Here is an 18,709-nt window from a genome sequence, read left to right on the forward strand (position 1 = left end):
GAAGGTGGTCAGCTGGTCTTCTTGCAAGATCTTTAAGATTATTTCCTTGGATGATGTACCAGGTCAATTTGGTGTGCTGTGTATGGTATCTTAGAGCTGTAATGCATTGCCTTTTACCACCAGAATTGCAGTCAGAATTCTGCTCCGGGTAGTAGGAGCCTGTTTAGACGTGACAGCAGCAACAACTGACCTCACCTTTGCACATTCTTCATGTCGGCACCATTCTTCTGCTTCAACAAGGATGCATCTAATAATTAACCATAGATAGTAGAGCAAAATGATGCAAAAAGTTTTCAGAAATTCAGATCAACCATGATAATATTGTTACTAGAAATAATGAGAACACAACTAAGAATTTGTTCATATAAGAAAACTTTAAGGTGGACCCAGTACTAGAATATAAAAAGGTCTTGACAGGCTGAGGAATGAAATGCAGATGATCAGAATTATGTATGTAGATCTCAAAGTAGTCCCCAGAACTCACATGTACAAGTATGGGATTTGAAAATTCTGATATGGAAAAAGTCAGGATTTTAGTAAACTGAATTTAATTTTGGTCAACTTCTCAAAATGACTGCTCAAAAACCAGAAAAATCTAGAGAAGGAAGGTGATAGACCCTGAAGGGACAAGGTGGGATGTGGAGTGGGCGGCCAGGTGAGAAGCACTTTAAGGAACTGGGACATTTAGCCTGGAGCAGAGAAGACTCTAGAATGACAGGTAACTGCTTTTGATAATGGAAAAGCCGTGAGATTCAGGTAAATTACACATATCTGTTTGGTATCAAGAAGTGCCAGCGTCAGAGCTGCCTGGCAGGAGCTTCCGGGAAAGCAGTCTTGGTATCACAAAGAACTGCCCCGTGATCAGAACCCCCAATGGGCACACCAGGTGAAACAAGGGCTGTGGGGTGAGGCAAACCAGGAGGTGATGTGTAAGGCCCCTTGGACCGAAGCAGCAGTTTTTGTGATGCTGGGAAAAGCAAGAAACAGATGACTTCCAAGTGGGAAAAAATCTACCTGTTTATTAAGGGAAAGAAAGGAAAAATGAGAGTTCACAAAAGTGAAAATGTGCTCCATGTAATTACTTAGGTTCTTATAAAATTATCATGTTTATTAAACTTAGGGGTTGACTGTATTTAGGCCCTTCCAACATTTCTGATTTAATCTGTTTCAGAACTTGTAGGGATTTTGTTTTAATGGCAAACAAGTTGTTGTTTAGTCGCTAAGTTGTGTCCGACTCTTTGTGACCCCCATGGACTCTAGCCCACCAGGCTCCTCTGTCCGTGGGATTTCCTAGGCGAGAACGGAGGGGATTGCCATTTCCTTTTCCAGAGGATCTTCCCAACCCAGAGATCAAACCCTTGTCTCCTGCATTGGCAGGCGGATTCTTTATGACTGTGTCACCTAGGAAAGTCCAGCAAATAAATAGGAGCAGCTATATTTTCTGAGCCCTTACTATGTAGCAGGTTTTGTGCTAACTTGTTAGGTTGTTAACTTACTCTACTTTTCTAGTTCCTGTGGGCCTAGGTATTACATACGAAGTGACTGAGTCTCAGAGATGTTAGGTAACCTACCTAAAGTCACCCAGTGAGAAGCAGCAGAGCCTGGAGGGTTCACACCCCAGCCTCTGATTCCACTCCCTCTGATTCCCTCCCATATGTACACTGAAGGGTCTCAACATTCTGCAAGTTCTTGTATGCATGTGGAGAGGAAGGAAGGGTATATTTTGGTTGAGTACATATCAGAAAAGGTCTTACAAGGGAGGTGGCCTGCATTTCGTGCATCTAGGTGTCTGGTCTCCAAGGGCAAGGAAAGATGAGGGGATGTCTGCGGTGTAGGAGGAGTTATTGGTCACTGTGGCCCAGACTCCCAGGTACCTGGGAGGAGGAGGAAAGCTCACGTCTGTTTAATGCATCCCTGCCAGGAAAACCTCAGAGAAGAGTTATCCTGGAATATGAAGAATAGCAAACACAGTCTGATTGTATTTGAAAGCTATTGTATCTGTGGTGTTTGAACCAATTGACAGGAAGAGACAGAATTTCCAGCAAGGCTGCCGGCAGTCCTTCTCGGCACGAGGTATAGAGTAACCCTGGCATTCCAGGCTCTTCATGGACTAGAAAGGTCAGGATCAATTTCTGTGAAACACCTGGAGGTCTTACATCCAGGTCTGCTTCTGAGGAGGCCAGTTCCACCCTCCCCCTCCTCTCCTCCCACCTCCTTTGTAGAGAAGCTGCTTTAGGAGAGTGCCTCAGTACATTCAAGGAGGGGCGCCTGGAAAGCAGAGCCTGGAGGCAGAGGAGCATCTCAGGAAGGAAGTGCTCCCTGCCCATCTGGACCAAAGAGGGCCGCTCCCTGGGGCTTGTCTGGATTTCACCTCCACCCCCCTCATTTTAGAAGCTGCCTTTTCTGAATGTTATAGGCTTTTTAGCAGCTTTTCAGAGAACTCTGCTTGGAGGAGACATCTGCTTGGCTCCTGGGCCTGTAGCTCTCAAGAAAGGGTTGGTCTGTAAGTCAACCTTGACATCCAGAAAGCCAAAGAGAATCCACTCTTTCAGGGAATGCTTTAAAAAATAAAATTAGGTTCAGATTTGTTTGTGTTCTCTTTAATAGAAACAACCTGTTCTCCTGGTGTCATAAACATGTTCAATAAGCATGTGAGAACCTGCTCTTTTTCTCTCTTTGACCCAGGTCTCTGAGTACTTTTTGCAGCCTCCAGAGGGACTCGTGCCGGTACCGGTGCTGTCGTCTGTGGCTCCAGGAATAGGCAATAGTTTATCGTTGTGTAATAAATTCAGTAAAAGAGAGAGCATCTCCACTGTTGTATTAATAACTCCTGCTTACCACCGAGCCTTAGAAATCATCACTCCTCTCCCCCTAGAATTTTAAGATACATTTTTCTCCATTTGCTTCACAAGTAAAGATTGGCAGGCTTCTGTTCTGTGGGAGCTGTTAAAAGGCAGAAGGAAAGGGATGTGAGGGACAGCAGTGCTGCACACATAAGCCATTCGATTTAAAGGCTCAGTACAGATTATTAAAAAATCATTAGGAAACAAGCTGCCTGTGTGGGTTTCAAAAAATACCAGTCAGCTTATTCAGAGGTCAAATTATGTAATTTTCTAATCTCTTACATCTCTCAGATGCCATGTTCACCATCAAACCATTTTGATGACCTGAGCCAATTGCTTCCAGGAGAAATTAACAAGTTAAGTCAACATTTTTTAAACTGCAGGTCATGGTTTATTAGTGTCTGTAAAATCAGTTTAGTGGGTCACAGCCTTGCATTAAGAAAAAGAGAAACACACATTCATGTTGTTTTTCTAGCAACATGAATGCTCTCTGGTCCTGTTTTTGAATGTGTATATTTACACATGTGATCATCTATATGTGTGTATCAGGTGACCATGCAAAATGTATTTCTTACTAGGAGTAGTGATCAAAAAAAGTCTGAAAGCCGCTTATGTTCCCTGAGAATGTGGATGTACTAGCTCCCTAATGTCTGTCCTCAAGTAGTCAATGTTCTTAATAGGTAGCTTGTCTTTTCCTATCACTAATCCCTGTTGATGCAAATAATCAGTAAACAATCTATAATAAGGGATAGAAAAGAGTTTTATCCAATCCACACTGAGGACCATAGCCCAGGAGATAGCCTCTTAGTCACTCTGAGGAATTGGTCTGGAAGAACCATGGTTTTCAGCACCATGCTTTTTATATCTCATCAGAGTAAAGAACATATACCAAACATGACAGGGCTACATCTCTTCAAGGTTTCAAAAGAGATAGATTAGCACAAAGTGGACATTCTTCTGGATATTGTTGTTTTTTTTTCCATGGCCAAGCAACACGGCTTATGGGATCTTACTTCGCTGACCCAGGATTGAACCCTGGCCCCAGCAGTGAAAGCAGAGTCCTAACCACTGGACCTCCAGGGAATTCCCTGGATACTGCATTCTTTTTTTAGTGGTTAAAGCAGATGTACAATGGATGATAAACAGGTCATAAGACAGGCTGTTCTCGTTAACGTAAACTTCAGGCCAAATTATGTACAAGCTGGAATGACTTCCCCTTACCTCAGTATGTGAACATTTTCTTCTGTCATCCTAAATGCCAATTCTGCCCTCAGCCTAATACCATGTTATGGTTTCCTATAATCTGCCACATTTTTAATTACTGTTGCTGATACATATACCTCAACTTCCTCCTTTCTTCCTATTCAGGAAATAATTTTGATGATTTATTGTCATTTTGCTTCAGCTCCATCTCTTCATTCTTCCTGGAGTTAGTTCTCCACTGATCTCCAGTAGTGTACTGGGCACCTATCAACCAGGGGAGCTCATCTTTCAGTGTCCTGTCTTTTTGCCTTTTCATACTGTTCAGTGATCAAGGCAAAGAAATAGAGGAAAACAATAGAATGGGAAATACTAGAGATCGCTTCAAGAAAATTAGAGATACCAAGGGAACTTTTCATGCAAAGATGGACACAAATGGTATGGACCTAACAGAAGCAGACAACATTAAGAAGAGGTGGCAAGAATACACAGAAGAACTATACAAAAAAGATCTTCATGAACCAGATAATCATGATGGTGTGATCACTCACCTAGAGCCAGACAGCCTGGAATGCGAAGTGGGCCTTAGGAAGCATCACTACGAACAAAGCTAGTGGAAGTGATGGAATTCCAGTTAAGCTATTTCAAATCCTAAAAGATGATGCTGTGAAAGTGCTGCACTCAATATACCAGCAACTTTGGAAACTCAGCAGTGGCCACAGGACTGGAAAAGGTCAATTTTCGTTCCAGTCCCAAAGAAAGGCAATGCCAAAGAATGTTCAAACTACTGCACAATTGCACTCATCTCACACACTAGCAAAGTAATGCTCAAAGTTCTCCAAGTCAGGCTTCAACAGTACGTGAACTGTGAACTTCCAAGATATTCAAGCTGGATTTAGAAAAGGCAGAGGAACCAGAGATCAAATTGCCAACATCTGTTGGATCATCGAAAAGGCAAGAGAGTTCCAGAAAAACATCTACTTCTGCTTTATTGACTATGCCAAAGCCTTTGACTGTGTGGATCACAATAAACTGTGAAAATTCTGAAAGATATGGGAATACCAGACCACCTGACCTGCCTGCTGAGAAATCTGTGTGCAGGTCAAGAAGCAACAGTTAGAACTGGACATGGAACAACAGACTGGTTCCAGATTGGGACAGGAGTACGACAAAGCTGTATATTTTCACCCTGATTATTTAACTTATACGCAGAGTACATCATGAGAAATGCTGGACTGGATGAAGCACAAGCTGGAATCAAGATTGCCAGGAGAAATATCAATAACCTCAGATATGCAGATGACACCTCCCTTATGGCAGAAAGCGAAGAACTAAAGAGCCTCTTGATGAAAGTGAAAGAGGAGAGTGAAAAAGTTGACTTAAAGCTCAACATTCAGAAAACTAAGATCATGGCATCCGGTCCCGTCACTTCGTGGCAATAGATGGGGAAACAATGGAAACAGTGACAGGCTTTATTTTGGGGGGCTCCAAAATCACTGCATATGGTGACTGCAGCCATGAAATTTAAAGACACTTGCACCTTGGAAGAAAAGCTATGACCAACTTAGACAGCATATTAAAAATCAGGGACATTACTTTGCCAAAAAGGCCCATCCAGTCAAATACATGGTTTTTCCAGTAGTCATGTATGGATGTGAGAGTTGGACTAACGGTCCATCTAGTCAAAGCTATGGTTTTTCCAGTAGTCATGTACGGATGTGAGAGTTGGACTATGAAGAAAGCTGAGCGCTGAAGAATTGATGCTTTTGAACTGTGGTGTGGGAGAAGACTCTTGAGAGTCCCTTGGACAGACAGCAGGGAGATCCACCCAGTCCATCCTAAAGGAAATTAGTCCTGAATATTCATTGGAAGCACTGATGCTGAAAGCGAAACTCCAAATACTTTGGCCACCTGATGCGAAAAGACCCTGATGCTAGGAAAGATTGAAGGCAGGAGGAGAATGAGACGACAGAGGATGAGATGGTTGGATGGCATCACTGAGTCAATGGACATGAGTTTGAGTAAACTCTGGGAGTTGGTGACGGACAGGGAGGCCTGGCGTGCTGCAGTCCATGGGGTCGTAAAGAGTCAACATGACTAAGCAACTGAACTGAACTGTCATTTTACTTTAAAAGCTTATTATTTTGACTATGGGCTTTGCCCTTCAGAACCACAGAAGGACACATTCACCATGACTGACTTCACCTTCCTGATAGAATGAACTGAACCTTTTGTCATTAAGAAATATCACTCTTCATCTCTGGTAATACCCTTTCCATAAACTCCACTTTGTAGGACTAGAGCATATCAATGGGCTTCCCTGGTGCCTCAGACAGACAGTAAAGAATTCACCTGCAATGCAGGAGACCCAGGTTTTATCCCTGAGTCAGAAAGATCCCCTGAAGAAGGGAATGGCAATCCATTCCAGTACTCTTGCCTGAAAAATTCCATGGACAGAGGATCCTGGCAGGTTACAGTCCATGGAGTCACAAAGAGTCAGACATGATTGAGTGACTAACACACACACAGCGTAGCCATACAACTCTTGTTTGATTTTTGTTTGTACAATGTGTCTTTTCATATATAAACATAATATGTGTGTACATAATTGTATTAGATATAAATGTTTTGTATATTTAGGCAGGTATCTTTGTATATTTTTCTGTAGCTTTATATTTTACGTTATATCTGTTTTTAACGGGGTATAGTTGACTTTTTTCTGTTTTTAAATCTAGACTAAAAATTGTTCACCTTAATTGAAATATCTAGTCTTTTTATAGTTACTGTAATAATTTTTGAGTTTAAATCTACCATCGTGTTTCTTTCTTGTTTTTTCTATTTCTTTTCTCCATCTTCCTTTTTTTTCTTCTGCAGTGCCATGTTTTGGATTGATTAGCAGTTTTACCACCCTTTCCTCCTCTTGTTTTGGCTTGTTAACTCTTTCTTTTCGTGCACTGGAGTGGCTACCCAGAGCTGTGGGCTCCGTGTGCTTTCTGTTAAAGGCCAGGCAGTGAACACTTCACAACACAACAGAGGCATAAAGTCTCTGTTGTTTATTCTTCTTTATCTTCTCTTGCAAACCTTTAAAATTATAAGGCTTGTTATTAGCTTGCAGACCATGCAAAAAATAGGCCACTGACTGGATTTGGTCTGCGGGCCATGATTTTGGCAATCCCTGGCTTCTTAAAGTCTAAATATAAATTAGTGCTTTTACCACTTCTCAGGTGATGTAAGGACCTTAGAACAATTAATTTTGTTTACTGACTTCCTGAAATGTATGCAATTATTGTCATATATTTTAACTCTCCATATATCATCATCTCTATAAACATTATTAATATTCTATAGAGTTAATACTCGTTTATGTTTCCCACATATTTACATCTTCTACTGTCTTTCATTCCTTCCTATACCTCAGGGCTTCCGTGAGATCATTTTTCTTTATCTCCTTTAGTGCAGGTTTGCCCGGGAAAAGTTTTTATTGTTTGAAAGTGCCATAATTTTTTACATTTTTAAATTGACATTGTTGAAATACTGCTTACATTCAATAAAAGGAACTCACTTTCAGTATGCAGTTTGATGAGTCTTGACAGTTTTATATACCCATGGAACCACTATTACTCTCAAAATATATCCTAAAAGTTCCCTTGTACCTCATCCCAATTAATCCCCCACCCTAGCCCCCAGGCCCGAACAAACATTGATCTGCTTTTTCTCTTATGTTGCTGCTGCTGCTGCTGCTAAGTCGCTTCAGTCGTGTCCAACTCTGTGCGACCCCATGGACAGCAGCCCACCAGGCTCCCCCGTCCCCGGGATTCTCCAGGCAAGAACACTGGAGTGGGTTGCCATTTCCTTCTCCAATGCATGAAAGTAAAAAGTGAAAGTGAAGTCGCTCAGTCGTGTCCTACTCTTAGCGACCCCATGGACTGCAGCCTACCAGGCTCCTCTGTCCATGGGATTTTCCAGGCAAGAGTACTGGAGTGGGGTGCTATTGTTAGATTTATCTTTTCTAGAGCTTCAGATAAGTAGAAGAGATACTGTGTTCTTTTGTGTCTGAGACCAGGCTTGCCTGGTGGCTCAGACGGTAAAGTGTCTGCCTCTAATGTGGGAGACCCGGGTTCAATCCCTGGATCAGGAAGATCTCCTGGAGAAGGAAATGGCAACCCACTCCAGACACTTTTGTGTCTGAAGAGTAGAAGGTGGTGTGGCAGGTGCATGTTTAACCTTATCAGAAACTTCCCAGCTCTTTCCCAAAGTGACTCACCCTTTGTACATCTTAGATCTTTTCACAATATCCACTGTTTCTTGTGTACTTATTAATTATGTTCCAATCTCATCTCTTTTGCTTAATTTTGAGTGTTTTTTTCTTCTGACCCTTCTTCCATTTCTTTCTTCAGTATTGTCTGATCTGCTGTTCTGCCCATCTATTGAATTTTTTTAATTCAGTATATTGTATTATTATTAAGTTTTTGAGGTTCCAGAGTTTCCAGAGTTTACAGTTTACAGTTCTCAGCCAGAGTTTTCCATCCTGTCCATTAATTCCATGAACATATTAAGTAAAATTATGGTGAAGTTGGTGTTTGATGTCACCATTATCAGAATCCTCTGTCCGTCTCTTTCTCTTCTTAGTTGTTCTTCTTGGTTTTAAGCATATAAATGCCTGGTTTTAGCGGTTTTTTTGGAGATATAGTTGATTTACAATATTGTTTTCTGATGTACAATATAGCGATTCAAAATTATTATAAATTATATTCCATTTATAGTTATTATAAATGCTTGGTTATTTTTGACTGAATGTTGCAAATTGAAAATAGAGGGCTTTCCCTGTTGGTCCAGGGGTAAAGAACCCACCTTGCAATGCAGGAGGCTTGAATTCAATCCCTGGTCAGGGAACTAAGATCCAATATGCTGCTGAGCAACCAAGCCGGCACTCGGCAACTACTGAGCCTGAGCGCCATAACCAGAGAATTTGTGTGCTGCAATGAAAGATCCCAATGCAGCCTAATTAATTTTTTTTAAAAAAAGAAAGTGGAAGTTGTACAGAGATTTAGGTTGATCTGAGACTATAAGGTCTTCATTATTTCTAGTTCATCCTTTGCACCCAGATCCAAGCCTGGGTTTTGTTTTTTTTTTTAACCAGAGCTCCATCTCCTTGGCCAGCCCTCAGTTTTTGTTCTCTAGCCCGTGAGTCCGCCAAGCTCAGCTCAGGCTCTCTGCCTCTCAGAGTTGCCAGGCGCCTCCGGGACACATGGAGCCCCAAGTGCCAGCTTAAGCCTGGGGCTTCCCCCTCTCAGGTTCTGGCCTCACGATTCTGCACAGCCTTGCCAGTCTTCCATTCCCTTCAAAAAGATTTTCACACACACACACACACAGCACGTCTGGTTGTTCTCAGTGGGTGAATGGTCTGAGTCACCTCATCTACCATTGTCAGGAAGATGACGTCATCTAAACCCTAAGAGAATAATTGAATCGCATGCCCCAGGCTTTGCAGATGCAATTTAGGGCCTAGCTGACTCAGCTCTGAGAGAGCGTCCCAGTGACTGCACAGTCAAGTGTCTCTGAGTGAGTGCTGTGAGCTGAGTGCAGTGTGTCCATAGGCTTTCTGCATTTAAACAAGTGCAGCTCCATTTCCAACCAGGCTTTCTTACTGCGTGTTTCTCACTTCCTTTCTCCTGACTACTCATACGTAGTCCTGCAGTCCATTTAAAGGGGAACTTCTGTAAAACAGCAAACTATTCAGGCTGTAAACAAACCACGTCACGTTTTATAAGCTGCAGGTTTCATGCACACCGAAATAGACTTGGATGATGATCACTTGAAATCTACGACTGGCTGGGAAAAAAAAGCACTGAGTAATAAGAAATATAGATAATATTAGAGTGCTGAATTGTACGCAATTTAAAATAAAGAGACATTGGAAAGGAATATTATAGAGACATGGCTTGGTCTGGTTCAGCAAAATGCCAGCATATGAAGAAATATGCTAACCTTCATTTATGTCAAGTAGTTTTCTTCTCCTGTTCAGCTGAGTTTTTAGAATGATTTGAGGTTATGTGTGTATGTATCTGGTTTCAATATGGCATTAATTGATTGAGAAAATGTACCTGCACACATATTCAGGGACTCTTGATGATGTCGTGAGTGCTGTCTCTTACCCCACGCATTGAGATCCCTGGTCTCATGTATCTGACTTTGTCTAACCAAGCATCTGACCAGTGTGTACTGACCTGGATATTCAAAAGAATTATTTTAAAAAGAAATTGCTGGGTTCTCTCCCTATTTTCTTAGTTCCAGAGCATTTCTAAGTAATGAATTATATGCATCGAGAAAACGGTTTAGCCAAAGGTTCTCTTCACCATCATTTACATAAAGCCGTTTAAACAGACTTATGGTATATCCTACTTTATTTGAACTGAATATGACATAATGTAAATTCATAAAATTATGCAGTTTCCAAATATTTTCTCTTTTCAGGAAACTTGTTTAGCTTCCCTCTTATTAAAAAATAGTTTCAAGGACTTCCCTGGTGGTCCAGTGGTTAGGACTCCACACTAACAATGCAGGGTCACAGATTCAATCTTTGGTCAGGGAATTAAGATCTCATATGCTGCATGGTGCAGCCAAAAAATTTTAAAAATTTTTTTAATTTTCATGTTTCTTTATTATGCAAGCAGTGTGTTTTTAGCATATGTATTATTGAATACAGATAAGGAAAATAAAATCATCCATAATTTCCACCATGCCAAGATAATCATTGTTACTGCTTTGATGCAGACCTTCCCAGACTTTTTTCCTAAGCATATTTGTGGGTGTTTTTAAGACATGTAAACATTTTAGAAATGTGGCAACTCTTTTCATAGTGTTATTTCAGTGCAATTAAGGTTTTTTGATTTTGTGCATTAAGAGTTATCTGGAGGAATGGGCACCAGAATGTTTCTGTTGGTCCTTTGATCATGAAATTTGGAGTGATCTTTGTGTTATCACTTGAGTGTGTTTAGTAAGTTTGTGTCATTTTCTTGGAAACCAAGTTTTTCACTTAGTGTTTTATTTTCACGGAGCTGTGATCATCCAGCAGGGATCTATCCACTTACTCATCAAATATGAATGGGGCACCTGTTATGCATTAGTTGCTGTGCGCTGAGCACTGGGTTAGCACAAGGAAGCATGTGGGCCTGCCGGCCAAGAGCCCTGAGCCTAGTGGGAGACATAGCCCGTGCACCAGCTGTTGTCCATGGATTCTGTGGGGGCCTCAGGGCAGAACCAGAAAGCGGGGTCGGGGGGGGCCTTGGCAGAAATGAGGGATGAGGCAGAATGTCAGAATTGCTCCAATCTCCTGAGCCAGGAAGGCAGAGGAGTGTCTGTGCAGGTCCAGGGGCATGTGGACTGTTTGAGGAGGACAGGTTCCATGTTGCTAGACTTTGGCGTGCTGGTGAGAGAGAAAGCTGGGGAGACATAGAGAGGAACCCATAGAAGCACAGTCCTGACACCTACCCCAGACCACATTGCTGGCCGGTTGATGTGGGCAGACATGGAGACAAGGGACACAAGCTTACTGAGGAGAGGCACAGAGGGAGACAAGGAAGCAGTGGCCATGAGGCTGGGCTGCTGAGCATGGGCCGCCTGGGGAAGCCCCACATCTCAGCCCCAGGGTGGTCAGCTGGAGACCAGTCTGACAGCTGAGACAGCTTCACTCCCTAGCTGGACAGTGTCCCCGAGTACGCTCCCCTGCTGAGCAGCCAGCCTCTCTTGGGGGTCTGGGCAGTGGCTCTCCATGTCAGCCACACAACCTCATGGAGTTTGGGGAGCTGCTGGCCAAGTGTGAGCAGCTGTTCTTAAGCAGGGAAGTAACATGAGTCAGATGTGTGGGCTGTGAGCTCGTGCATGTGCTCAGCACTCCACCAGAATCTATGAGGAGATTGATTTATATTGAGGAAAGTAAGTCATTGCCCACAAGGAATTTATTGTCTAGTTACACAGATAATCAACATGCATGGAGCAACGGTGAATAAATAAAAAGAAGAAAAGTAAGTGATCGACAGGCTGCCAGAGGAATTCCAAGGGAGATGCTGTTGCAGTGGACCTGAGCACAGGCTGTCATGGTCAAGGTGTCTTCATGGACAGGGAAGTTGGGCTTTGCTTGTGAAGACTGAACCGGAACCAACCCAACACAGGTGGGAGGCTATTCCAAGTGGGCAAATGAAAGGAGACTGAGTTTGATGTTTTTGTCCAACTGTGAGGTTATGGACCTGACCAGAGGGAACTAGTTACAAAGTTTAATGTGTCAAATGGATGGCTTGAAGCCAATTGGGAATTTTCTACCTGACTCCAATGACAGTGGTTTCACCCTTGCTCCTTGGAGACCTCACAGTGGCCATCTAGGGAGGCACAGGCTGCTAAGAAGCTGGTGGCTCCCAGTCCTCACCCTTCCAGCCATCGGAACTCCACTTTCCTTAATTGCAAGCAAAATTTTGTTGAAGTAGAAGGAACTAAAATGCCATTTGGAAACACTGCAGCAGTAAGCAGAGAACCCTGTAGATTTTTGAGTAAAGTTATACAAAGGGCCATCACCCTGCCCAGTATGAATTAGATCAAGAAGGCTGTTGAAGATACCTTTGAAGTGGGAGTGATGAGCAAAAGGCAGTGGAAGAGATGCCTTGCAAGAAGCAGGAAACATGAGCTGCACTTGGGGCAGAGATGAGTGGGCCGTGTCTTAGGGTTTGGGCTCTGACAAAGGGGAATCCACGGGGACTCTGGGAGCGAGGACACATACTATAGGAGAGAAGAAGATGGCAGTAATGAGGATGAGCTTGATTTTAGACGTGGTTAAATTTGGGCTGTGAAGACAGCTAGCAAAGGGTGAAGGCAGGTACCTTGTGTTGGGTTATTTTGTAAGATCCATAAGCAGAGTGGCCATTGCTGGAGTCAGGCTCCAGACGGCGGGCAGTGCTGAAAGCCGTAGGTGAGCCCAGATGTCGGGGGAGGTGAGAATAAATCCAACGCCTGATAGCAGTGATAAGGAGTCTGAGGAGGTGGCATGCATTTTCCAAGAAAGTGTCTGCTGCATCTCCTTTTGAAGTGCTATCCACTTTATTTTGGTCCCCATTTTGCATATGAGGTTAGTCTGGGTGACTCAGAGCAGAGGAACAAGACGCCAGAAGTTACCCAGACATGCACAGCTGGGACTAGAGTCATTTTTTCTCATCTCCCAATTCTATCATTTGTTCCTAAACTATAACTTTAAACTCCTTTTCTTTTAAATTTTAATTAATTAATGTATTAGTTTATTTATGGCTGTGCTGGGTGTTCCTTGCTGCGCACAGGCTTTCTCTAGTTGTGAGTAGCGGGAGCTACTCTCTACTTGTGTGGGGGCTTCTCACTGCAGAGCCTAGGTGCACAGTCTTGAGTAGTTATAGCATGCAAACTCAGTAGCTGTGGCACATGGGCTCAGTTGCTCCGAAGCATGTAGGATCCTCCCGGACCAGGGATCGAACCCATGTCCCCTCCTTATCAGGCAGATTCTTAACCACTGGACCCCAAGGAAGCCCTAAATTATGAAATCTTGTGCTTTTCATGTAAAAGCTAATCTGTCATTAACACTGTGGGTTTAACTTTTCAAAGAACCACTTTGATTATTAATGAAGTAGGAGGGTACAGGTGAAAGAAACTTGAGTAACGAAATGTGTCCTGGACTTGCTCTGTGCTAGACCTTTCTTCGTGGTCCTGCATTGCTGACCGAGATAATTATCTGCCGGCAGTTGTCATAAGGTGAGGGTTTTCAAAACCCACCTAAATGCACACTGGCCTCCACCTGACAAAGAGTGGCCTCCGCTCCTCCAGTGGCTCAGCTGTGTCACTTCACCTGACTCAAGGGTCACTGTTCACGCCCCTGACATCCTTGGTCTTAGTTTGAAAATAAACCTCAGCAGACCTTCCTTCGTCCAAGAATACCATCCTGTCTCCACCAGCAGCCCACCAGCTGCCAGGGCGAGGAGGCGGGTGAGCAGGGAGAGTGTTGCCACTGCCTCACTGTGGGGTTTTCCTCCTGATCAGCTTGCCTTGGGCGTGTTCTGTGTAATTATGTCAGCATGGTTATTTGTCCCACTTCTTTACTGAATGTTACAAAGCAGTCTTTCCCCCATATCATTAAAATATTCATAAACAACAGTTTACTAGCTTGTAGTTATTTCATCGTGGTTGTTCCATAATTAATCATTTCTTTATTATTGGTCACATAGGTGGTTTCTGCCTTTTCACTGTTATAAATAAAACACTGGAAAAATATAACTTGTTTCCGCATTCTTCATTTCTGGTTCAAGACTGATTCCTAGGAGCAGACTTACTGAAGAAAGGATACAGACCTGAAGGATTGTGCCAGCATACACACCCAAGGTGTTGTATGTGAGTGGCCACAAGCGGACCATCACTCAAGAGTGTTGCCTAGCCGTCCATTGGGTTTTGTCTTGCTATGTTCAGATTTCCCTGTGGGGGTGGGGAATTAAGCCCAGCTCCCCTCACATGCCCCACTGGGAGGCCTAGGCCGCAGTTGGCCTGCCTCTCATGTCCTCACCGCTGGCATTTGCAGCCCAGTGATGCTCGCCCTATGAACTTAAGAGCTAGAATCTAGGCCTGAGTAAGTTTGTTTGATGTTGAACAGGTGAATGTGTGGTGAAGAGCTGGACCCACAGAGGAGGCCTGGCCTTTGCCCTTGGCTTCTGGGAAGTGACTTGTGTCCAGCCCAATAGGAGTGTCTTGATTCGGGTGCAGGACCAGTCACCCAGAGGCTGAGAGCAAGCCTGTGGTGGGCTGCGCGGCTCCGAGGGCTCCCCTGGTCAGAGTTGCTTTACGCCTGCCGTCACACATGAGTGCTGGAGGGGCCATTCCTGCTCCTTCTGTGCAGATGGGGAGGGGAAGAAAGTGAAGTGGAGGCTGAACTTTAAGATGTGAGGTTGGACATCCAGGAGTCTCAAAAGTCCCAGTGGGGCGCAGAGGTCTTCCCAGTATGGCCAAGCCTCCCCACCCCTGGTCTGATGTCCTGTCCCCTCTCTCCTTCTTTTCCCTCCACCTCCTGCGTCTATCACCTGTTTCTGTCGCTGTGGCTGTTTTGTGTTTTCTAGGATTCCCGGGCGGCTGAATGACAGGAGGACCCCCCTGGGTGAGCTGAACTGGATCTTCACAGCCATCACGGACACGATCGCGTGGAATGTGCTTCCTCGGGGTGAGGCCACCCGGCCATGGGTTGGCGGGAGGGCTGCTGCCCAAGAGTCAGGAGACTCTGGCCCTGGGATGTGAGAGAAGTCAGAAGGAATGACCGTGTTCCTCTCAGTGAAGAAACCTGAGGGGATGGGCAGGAGAGGGCAGGAACCCCAGAGGTTTTTTGAGGATGAAGAGCATCTAGAGAAGCGTCTGCTTTGGCCCTTAGTATTTTCAAGGCAGATTCAAGGCTCATCTGTCTTCATGGAACATCCGTATTTCTTACAACTGCAGTTACTACTGTAGTACAAGGAGCCTTTGTGTTTTCTGTTGATAGTTGCTTGGGTTCTGCTGTTTGTTCCAGTTACACATGTAACAGATGTAGGTTACTGCCAGTAGAAAATGTGCATGTCAGTCCCAACCCGCTTGTGGCAAATTCTGATAGAAGTAAGTTTGTATATTTGGCTTTAAATGCTGGGCATGAGTCACTGAAGACAAATTCTTATCTTTTCTCTGCCCTCAGATCTCTTCCAAAAGCTCTTCAGACAGGACCTGCTGGTGGCTAGTCTGTTTCGAAATTTTTTATTGGCAGAAAGAATCATGAGGTCATATAACTGCACCCCCGTCAGCAGTCCACGCCTACCCCCCACATACATGCACGCCATGTGGTAAGTGTTTCTTGCTGGATCAGTGTCAGTTTCTCTAAGGAGCGTGCTTTCTCCATTTCTTTCTTTCTTTCTTTTTTTTTTTTCAATTTGGCTGCATCAGGTCTGAGTTATGGCACATGGGCTTAATTCCTCCACAGCGTGTGGGATCTACGTTCTACAACGAGGGATCAAACCCACATCCCCTGAACCACCAGGGGAGTCTCTCCCATTTCTGAGATAGTCCAAGTGTAAGGGAATTACCTGAGCAAAATAGGAAGACGTGCCTCCAAGCATGGAGTCCTGGGTTGGGCACTCAGCTCTGCCTGAGTCCTCTGCAGAAGAGCAGGTGTCTCTGAGGGTCGTCCAAGGCCAAATGGGACCAGTGCCTCCAGAGGCCCTGTGGTTCATGGCTCAGATGGAGAGGGCCTGGGGGTGAGTTTCTGAATCTGTAAGGGTTGGTACTGAGGAAAGAAACTGCCAGCTGAGTTCATGAAGCGTGTCCAAGATTGCTCCAGAGATTGAAAACTGCTGGGTTCACGACCAGGTTATTTGCATGCTTATTTCATAATGAGTGCTCACACACACATGAGTGTGATCTCTGTGACACTTTTATGTTGATTATAAATTTCCTTCAAAACTGGGTTACTGTTCCTTGCACTACTGCTAGTAGTAAGCACAGTATTACAACAATATTAATGGAAATTGTCTTGAATCTAGACATTATTTCTGAAGGCATTTGGTTTCTTCCCATTTCCATGCTTTTGTGACACAAGCAGAGTTTGAGGACATACTGAAAAGGGGCAGCAACAAAGGAAAACGAGTCTTAGTTATATCCATCTGGGAGAAACCCTAATGCAAAATATTTTAGAAGAGTAATTCACTTTTATTTAGCCCTAAAAACCACTTCCCTGATACTGGGAAAGATTGAGGGCAGGAGGAAAAGAGGGCAACAAAGGATGAGATGGTTGGATGGCATCACCAACTCAATGGATGTGAGTTAGAGCAAATTCCGGGAGATAGTGAAGGACAGGGAAGCCTGGCGTGCTGTGTAGTCCATGGGGTCACAAAGAGTCAGACAAGTGACTGAACAACAGCAAAAACCACTTTATGGTGTATTTTCAGGTTTATTTGGAGTGGTGGTTTTTTTCTTTTTAAATATGTGCATGACCACTTTCCCCTGACTCTGGAAACCCCAAGAACCAAGAAGGAGGTAGTAAACTCCCCTCCTCTCATCCACTTGAGGAATATCAGAAATTAGCATTTTTATGTATGAGATAAATCAAGATGCACTATGCTGCCGAAGCGCCAGACTGTAAACAGAAATCAAGTTAAAACATGCCTCATCCATATCCTTTGTAAGAGCTTGTAGCATAAACTAGAGAACAAGTTATGAAGAAACAGAGGAACAGGAGTAGACCGCCACGGAAGAGTCACTCTGCAGCTGTTTAGATCCTGTGAGAACAGACTGGCAGAACAGCCGATGCAGCTTCCTTCCCTCCATGATTAGAACTAGGAGCGGGAGTGGGGGAAGGGGGTTGAAAAGCCTCTCTAATGCTTAGGATGAATAATTAGAAGACCCACATTTCTGAAAGAGGAAATCCTCAAAACAGCCTTCTCCTGTTAAAAAAAAAAAAAAAAGCGATGCCTTAAGTTCTGTTACTTTTGAACCAGGTTTTTATAAAATATGTATTATTAAAGAGGAAAGAGAAAGGAAAAAGAGCTAAACAGTGTCAGTGTTGTGTCTGGTCATGGATAGAAAACTATTTAAACCACAGGAAATGGGCCTCACACCAGCCACCCAGTGTGAAGGGCCTCCTGGGCCACCGTGGTCACTTGGGCTATTGGCCAAGCAGATCCCCCAGGAGACGGAAATACAGGATGGACAGAGGGCACCAGCTTTTAGCAAGAAGCAGCCTAAGTCCTCCTCTCCACTTTGTTGCCCACCCAGTGGCAAGTCCATGGGACAGTCGTCTTTGTGTGCATGTGTCTCTGGATGTGAAACTGCCTCTTCTAAGGTGTGCTTAGCTACATAAAGTAATAAAACCATCTGGTCCTGGAGAAGAGAAGAAGAACCAGAGCCAGAGCTGAGAGCAGACAGAAAAGGCAGGGAAGATGGCAGCAGGAGAAGGGGACCCAGAGAGGAGGCACCTGGAGAGCACAGTAGAGAACAGTGACACCTGTCTCTCTTCATCAACCCACAGGTCTTTCTCTAGTATTGGAATATGTCTGAATCCTGGAATTTGCATAAATACTGTTTAGTACAAGGTCCAAATGCTAACAGCAGCATCTCATAATCCTGCCCATCTCTTTTACTGATTTCCATGCCCACCTTGAAAACTGGGAGTATGGCCCTCTCACCTGCAAGTTTAGCTCTCTGTGAACCTCATAAAACAGATCCTCATTTGTATATATTTGTTGTGCAGAGAAATGTGAGTTAATAGAGCAACCCACAGAGGCTCAGATAAATGCAGGGAAAGATCCTCTGGTCTCCCAGGACATGTGAAATTGCTAGCAGTCATACATGCACCTTTGGGTCTTTCTGCTTGTCTGGTTGCGACCTGCCTGCACACTCCAGGGGCCCTGTGCAGCTAAGCTCCCTAGGACTTGAGTACAGTCTAGTCCCTCAGGCTGCATGGTCTGCCATCCTGCAAAGCACTGTCTGTAGCCTGATACCCTCCCCCCTCCCTTTTAGGCAAATTCTGGTTGTTGCATGCTGGGGTCCATGGGAAATGGACTCGGAGGGGGGTCAGTGTAGGATGCTGTGAGGGAAGGTTCCTGGGATCACCTCCCTGGATGGGGAGGCAGCCTGACCCCTGACCCGACCTTGAC

The 18,709-nt window shown here is 44.2% G+C and overlaps 1 protein-coding gene across 3 annotated transcripts in view; it reads left to right on the forward strand.

Moving 5' to 3' along the window:
* The window catches only part of RPTOR (regulatory associated protein of MTOR complex 1), a 320,305-nt gene that overhangs the window by 206,644 nt on the left and 94,952 nt on the right, over positions 1 to 18,709 (forward strand). For all 3 annotated transcript variants that reach the window (XM_040244786.1, XM_040244787.1, XM_040244788.1), the window contains exons 8-9: positions 15,158 to 15,258; positions 15,757 to 15,901. In XM_040244786.1, coding sequence (XP_040100720.1) covers positions 15,158 to 15,258; positions 15,757 to 15,901 — 246 coding nt within the window. The remainder of the gene's footprint in view (positions 1 to 15,157; positions 15,259 to 15,756; positions 15,902 to 18,709) is intronic.

The sequence above is a fragment of the Oryx dammah genome, unplaced genomic scaffold (genome assembly GCF_014754425.2).
Source record: "Oryx dammah isolate SB20612 unplaced genomic scaffold, SCBI_Odam_1.1 HiC_scaffold_8, whole genome shotgun sequence".
Taxonomy (NCBI): domain Eukaryota; kingdom Metazoa; phylum Chordata; class Mammalia; order Artiodactyla; family Bovidae; genus Oryx; species Oryx dammah.